The sequence below is a fragment of the Nyctibius grandis genome, chromosome 12 (genome assembly GCF_013368605.1).
Source record: "Nyctibius grandis isolate bNycGra1 chromosome 12, bNycGra1.pri, whole genome shotgun sequence".
In the NCBI taxonomy this organism is placed as follows: Eukaryota; Metazoa; Chordata; class Aves; order Nyctibiiformes; family Nyctibiidae; genus Nyctibius; species Nyctibius grandis.
The window spans coordinates 19,258,580-19,265,823 of record NC_090669.1 but is presented as its reverse complement, the minus strand read 5'-3'; the positions used below and the strand labels follow the sequence as shown (position 1 = coordinate 19,265,823).

The 7,244-nt window shown below is 37.9% G+C and overlaps 1 protein-coding gene across 1 annotated transcript in view; it reads right to left on the bottom strand.

The window, feature by feature from the left end:
• Window positions 1-289: 289 nt before the first annotated feature.
• Window positions 290-7,244, bottom strand: part of CDH13 (cadherin 13) — a 484,188-nt gene continuing 477,233 nt past the window's right edge. Inside the window, exon 14 of the mRNA XM_068411196.1 lies at window positions 290-5,976. Within this exon, the coding sequence (XP_068267297.1) occupies window positions 5,969-5,976 (8 nt within the window). The 3' untranslated portion in view covers window positions 290-5,968. The remainder of the gene's footprint in view (window positions 5,977-7,244) is intronic.

Sequence of the window (7,244 nt, the reverse complement as noted above, 5' to 3'; positions counted from 1 at the left end):
AGTGGGGCTTTAGAAGGTAAATCATTGCTGTTACCTCAATGGATGCTGAATAATTTGCTGTTACTTTCTTGTATGGTCAAACCTTATTACCTCGCTAACCTCTACACTCTCATTCTATACCGTGGCATGGAGATGATAAAGGCTGCGATTTATCTCTCTTACTTCGAGCAATGTGGGAGGTTCTGGTATTTAGCGCAGGCTATTCTGGCCCTTTGGCAGTCTCAAGGTCATTTTGTAGTCCTCCATTCCTGCTGTATTGCGTCAGGAAGGTGTACGCCCAGACAAAAGGTAAAAGCCCATACATCCTTTATTTGAGCATTTCACAAATAAATTACAAGTTTCTTTGCAACCACGTCATAAATCAAAACGTTTATTTACACCTCAAAAACAGCAAGCAATTCAGCAACTAGGGCCCAAAGGAACGATTAACTGGAAAAGTAGCTGAATTAAGTATCTTTAAAATCAAACAAAATATTTTCCTCCTTGCTTGAACTTTAAAAGAAAAAAAAAAGAAAATCATAAAAAAAAAATAATCTTGGTGGTAACTTAGAGACAGAGCTTGTTATGGGGCAAATGTGATTTTACAGGAGGGTGCTCTCTGAAATGGCAGTAACAACACAGCTTGTTTGTACTGACTTCACCATCGCAGTCCACCAGACATGCTCTTATTCTACGGCCCCAAGCAGGATGGGTATGGAGGTACGCACACAGTGTCTGCCTTTGGACTACATTCATTTTAACCCCAAGTCATTGGATACAGTCATTTGCTGATGCAGAGGAGGAGTGCAATGTTCAAAGGGGGATGAAACCTTCCCAAATAGCTGTCCCACTGAAAGCACAGTAATGCAGAATTCTGGCTATAAACCCTTCCCTTGCCACTACTGGTGACCTGCTGATACATAGACAACGACAAATGAGTCAGTAAACAATTATGCATATCTTCAGATGATATAATTGAGTTATGAGGGGACAGCTAAAGGTAGCATAAATACAACATGAGAGTTGGCATAAGCCTGGGATTTAGTGTGTGGGTTTTTTGCCTTTTTCCTTTTCTTTAAAGCAGACTCATTTGGCATACATAACCCATGCATTCCCTTAACTCATGTATTCATCCATAATTCATGGAATTAAACTGCTTCTTCCGAGTCCCCACGTTGTATTAGTCTCCCTCCATCTGTGCATATATTTTATATATATATATTTATATGTGTATGTGTATATCTCTATATATCTACATATATACACACACAGCAATTGTGCAACTAGTAACTTTCCACTGAGAGCGTATGAGTGTATCCATTTAATTTGGACAAGTATAAATCAACTAGCATATCTTGATGTGAGGCAAGAGAACAGCGTAGTCAATGGGTTATGTGTTTTACATAGTAAAATAGTCAGCTATATCCGTTTTAAATAGAATAGTTATAATGATAATTACTAATGTATTTTGCATGTTAATTCTAAAGATTTTATATATAACATAACATAGTTAATTGGAAGAAAATAATTGTTATTTTAGTTATTTATGTTTTTGTTAGCATTGGCCACTGTATCCCTCAGACAACAGAGTTTCTCGAGGTGTAATAATGGGAAGACAGGATCAGGGTTTTGCCTTAGACTTGGTGTTCTCAAGCTGATGTGACTTTAATATATCTTGCGTGTTTGGTTTTTTTTTTTTTAATTAAGACATTATTAAATCCATTCAGAAAGAAACTTAGCCCTTAGACAGTGATGAAAAATTATTTGTGTACAAAATTCTGCTATGTTTCAAGTGGCTGAGTGTATTAGTAGCAATTGAGAAGAAAACTCGGGGCTTTCTCAGTATTTCAGAGAGGAGGTCTTTGTAAAGGAAAGACCAATGATGTAAAAGTTGTTAATATAACATATGTCTGTCTTTTTCTAGTGATATAACATTTAAGCTAGGGCCGTAAAAACTGATTGTAAATCCGTAATTTAATAAATAATGTTTGTATTATAGTGGTCTCTTACTTAAATGACTATGCAAGAGACCAGGACGAATTATTTGACTACAGGCCACAGCTATTTCAAATAAAGGCTGAACCAAATTATGCAGGGTGCCTTAGAGACAGGTTAAAGTGGGCAGTGAAGAAAGCGAGTCATCTGTGGGAGGCATCTAAGCTGTAGGTTTCTCTGTATGTCACAAAAGACAGACTTGATAATATATAAGCACTCAATGATCCTGTGACAAATATTGCTGCTTTTACTGTTCACAGCAGACCAGTAAAAGCAATATGTGGGGAGGTTTAGATGAAAAAAATTCATCTAAATATGATTAACTGAATCTCAAACAATTCTAGTAATGGAGTTGCTCTTTGATTTATACCAGTGTAAACGTGATGAGAACAGGGCTCACAAAGTGTATTAACCAGTGTTTCACTCCTACCTAATTCTCCTTGATCCTCAGTAGGAAATTCAGCTTGTTGCCCTTTGTTTTAATCTTCAGACCTACAGTTACTGAACAAAATGTACATTAATAAATGTACATAGGCATATTGCAAAAGCACACACATGAGGTGTAGAGGCAAGGGTTCAATTAGCAAGTATACCACAAATGAGACCTTTGTCTTGCTAATGAACTCCTCTCACTGATTGTTATACCCAATTTGTGTTTTAACAGCAGATACTCTTTTCAAGTGAAATGATTTTTGCACAAAACTTTTGTGCATGTTACAAAATGGAAATCAATAGGTTCACTACCTTTCTGAATCTGGACAGCGTTGTATGTCTACAAACATAGACCGAAATAAACATTGCAGTGACCAAAATAGCTAGGTAGCAATAAGCGCTATGTCATAAAACCAGCAAGCTTGGCTGAACAAATGTTAAACATAATTAACTATAAAAAAATGACAACCAATTTTGTAACTTCTCGACTAATAAATTATTGTTGCTCCTTTGTTTCAGGAAATGGGCATGATTTTTTGAGCCAGAGCCGACAATCTTATTCAGGTAGGAAAACTCAGATTCTAATATGGTTCCTTACTTGTATCAAGCTTCAGAAAGTGCCACAATCTCTTGTTAAATGGGGTTTGTTCTCGGGTACAGAAAAGGAGAAACATTAACATGGCAGCTTCATCTTCTCTTTGCACTTAAATAGTCCAGTGATTAGCTCTGTCTGAAGGCTAGAGGCACACAGTAAAAGCTGGGAGGCTTTAATCTAGGTGCAGAAATAAAGTGATAATGGTGGATGAAGGCTTTTGATGCATCTTGATTCAGAGTTTCAGCCATGATATTGACCTCTCTGTATGTCAAAAGGCTGCAGTATTATCCAAGAAGAACTCTTGTCCTTGGGCGCAAAGTGGTAGAAAGAGTCTTCCCATTGTTAGTGTCCAGGCAGAAGAGATTTTTCTTTGTTTTGGATGCCCTTGGAATGATCCACCCAACGCTATGTGAGCCTTGGTTTAAATGAGAAAAGGGTAGCTTTATCTGGTACTTGATAGAAATGACACTAATATCAACGGGTGTCTTTCCAGAGGTGGGTTTTGCTGGATAGAGAGAGGAGAAAGCAAGTAGAAAAAGAGTATTTGTGGGGGAGGATATTATAATTTCTTTTATTCAAGACAGAGGTTTTGTAGATCAAAGCACAGGGTGCCGTTTGTCTTTGGGTGCATTTGGATGTATTTATTAAATATATGTGTTGAAAATCCAGTGGTGTTACGCATTTCTTGATATTTTTTTTGAAAAATTTGCCTGAAAATGATATTTTTTTTAAGACATGAATGTCAATGATAAAGCAGCAGCATCATATGATTATTACAAGGCATAGGCAGAGAAAGAGAAGCAGGCCCATGTTAATGTTTGAGATCAGGCACTTTCCTGCTTAAATGCCAGCAGCTGCCGAACAGCCCACTCCTGAAGCCCTTGCTCAACAAAAAACTCCCGCTAACCTCAAAGTACCACTTTGGTAATTGAAATACTTAGAGCATGCTGCAAGAGAAACAAGGTCAAGTGGGAGATTTTACTTGGTCAGGACTGCTGGAGTTAAGCTGGAAGAGAAAAATAGGTTCCTGTCAGAAGGCAGCTTGTATCTTATCAAGAAATCTACAACGTTAGGGAAGTTCACAACACTAATTTTTCCTCTGTCACTGTTGTTTTTACTCCTTTTGATTAAAAAAAAAAAAAAAGACCTGTTTCATATTTGGTACAATACAGGAAGTCAGAGAAAAGCTATTGTACAGCAATTTTTAACCACCAACACACATTCAATTTCTAGTGTAGCATTATGGAAAACTAAATGTATGTTTGGACTCTTTCTTTAATGCTTCCAAAAAGCTTTACTATTGAAACATATACGTGGTGTGGAAGATATGCTCATAATCTCACTGTAGTAAAGACAACATACAGTATGACTCATAAGTACTGTAAAAATGCTAACTAAAGAATGCAGCTGCAAAGTTCTATTGCATAAGGAAGCTTTCTTGTTTAAACTTTAAATAAGCAAGTTTATTAAAATATTCTAAGACACTTACCTTACCCTAGTTACTGGCAAGCTCTAATAAAAGCCACAGTCTGTCACTAGTATACTTTTTGTGTTAATTTTATAAAAATTTGGTGTGAGCTTTGATGGATCATTTACAATTTATTAACAAGATGATCATCTTGATACAGTTAGAAGGGTTTTTTTAACCTTACATGCTCACAGAATAAAAAAGGATTCATATTCATATATAACGAACACCCTTTTTTTCCATGTCTGCAAACAAGTGTGGTAAGTTTACACACGCAAAGAAATGCTCTTGTTACTCTTAACTGGAAACTGTGTGTACATGTGTATGTATGTATATATATATTCAAAACTATATATATATGTGTGTGTGGATATATTTATATAACAGGGCATCTGTTTTCCTCCTTGCACTTACGTTTGTACTGACGGCTGCATAGAGGCTGAGAGAGAGACCAGTGCTTTGAGAAACACTTTGCTTTTGCTGTTCTAATCAGCTTCTCACACGCAGACATCAACCTGCTTAACTGTGTCTGCGGCGCTGCCGAAAGACTTTTGTAAACTGTCCCGGCAAATAATTATCTGCAGGAACATAAGGAAGCTGACTTTAGCCCCTTTAATATCAGGCCCAGCCCTCCCATCGCTGTAAATCCCGACCCATACAGTGGGTCGCAGCTGGCAGCTCCGCGCTGTTTCACAAACAGGAGCTCCGCAGAACCTCCCAGCACTGCTCCCGCTGACGTGGGGAGCAAAGCGCTGTGCTCCTGGATGGTAAATGAAAGCAGTTCGGATCAGAAACAAGCCAGGGGGACGTGCATTTCTTGTATGCTGAACCTGAGGTACAAGGAGTGACACTGCAGAGCCCTGGGCCTGCTTTATTTGGTGTCAACAAAGTGGCTGCTGTAGCGGTATCACTGCAATAGGCTCTCTCCTTCTGGCCACACTATAGACAGCAAACACAGTAGGTTTAGCCATGGTAGAATAGTTACAATTCATCTGTGGCTGTATTATTCTGCTTTGTCCCTTGCACTCTCCAGATGAATATTTTATAAAAGCTAAACCTGTCGTATAACTCTTCTCTCTATATAAATATATATATATACATACACTCATACATATACAAATACTAACCCACAGACAAAATATTTTCTGAACAGTTGAATAGCAACAAGTCAACAGATAGAAAAAAATGGAGTCAATCTGTTTTCTGCTCCCCCAAGGTCCAGCTTAGATGTCATGGTCTTTTAACATTCAGAGAAAATCCGCATAAACCTTGCGTCTTGCAAGAGGAATCCATTAATAAACAGAAGTGAGGGTAGAGGCCGTCAAACACCAATGTATAGTCAGACAGATTAAGTGAGGTTGCAAATTAAACTGAATCTGGAGCAACTGAGGCCTAGTAGTGAAGAACAGTAACTGTAAACTGCAATCTTCAGATCTGACGTTTTCTTTTTTCTCGTTGCCATGGCAACTCGGTAGGACAGCGTCAAACGGCCGGAGTTCTTACAGACCTAAATGATGGGAAACGCGTGTGATTAGTACTATGCACATCACGGTATCTTTTAACTTTTTGGTTGTTTCCCCAATCAAATTGCTGATTGAGTGCATGCACAGTAATTAAATGTAAATTATCCAGGTTCAGAAGCAATTATTTGTGAAGACAGAAATCTCCAAGAGGAAACCCCAAAATGTCACCTGGGGCATTCAGCGACCTTTGTAGTGCAATTCAGGAAGATGTAGTGAAGAGGGCTGAGCATAAATCTCGAGCCAGGACCCGATGCTTCCCTTCCGACACCTTGATCTTCTATATTAGTGCAAGAGGGCAAGTAAAATGCCAGAGTCACTCCCGTGCGTGCACACACACTGACAAGTGAAGTGAACAAACAATGTCTTTTTAAAAGTAACATGTTTATGGTGCCTTATAGTTTGTGAATATATCAGGGAATAAAAGAGCTGGCATATCATATTAACGTTGCTACAGGAATAGAAAGCTTACGTGGACTAACTTTTTTTTTAGAAAAAATGAAAGTGGCACAACAACTTGAATGATTTTACCTATTTTAGATGGGCACTCTGGTAACATAAAGGTAGTAAAGAAATTCGGAAAAACAGAGGTGAGGAATAAATGTAACATTTTAGCTAATGGGTCACTTTCCTCCAATTTTGCTTGGACACTAGAAAATTGCAAATATTCAGCTTCACAGTATCTTCTTTTCTTTATGGGCAAATCAAGTTTAATATAATTATCGATAAGAATATTTTACTTTATCTGTTTCTATCTTGTTATTATCTTGGTATTATTTGAATTTACTTCAATATTAAATTCTTCCAGCTAGAGGCCTGTCCAGATGGGCTATGCAGCAAGGCAGGCACCTGGATAGCATGCAACAGCCTGTCCTTTCCCCTGCAGCATGACCTTGGTTCTGTTAAACAAAGGTAAGTAAAGCAAATTAAGCAAGCGTAAGAATCCACACAGGGACTGATGGATGGGACTCACTGAAGTGAGAAGTATCACTGAGATTTCTAAATAAGATAAAATCTGGAATTGCTTGGATTTTTAGCATGCTGTTTCAAGAAAAGGTCTGGCCATAAAATTAGGATCCAATTTTACATACAGGAAATTTGTGATCATGACTGCTAAAATTTGGATATATTTGGATTAGGGATTCCACCTAGGACTAAATTCTAATAAACAACTTGATCTCCCGGGGCAGTGAAAAGCAAGAGTTCAGGACTCCGACCTCACAGACCATCTGAAAAATAGCATTTCCAGATTGCA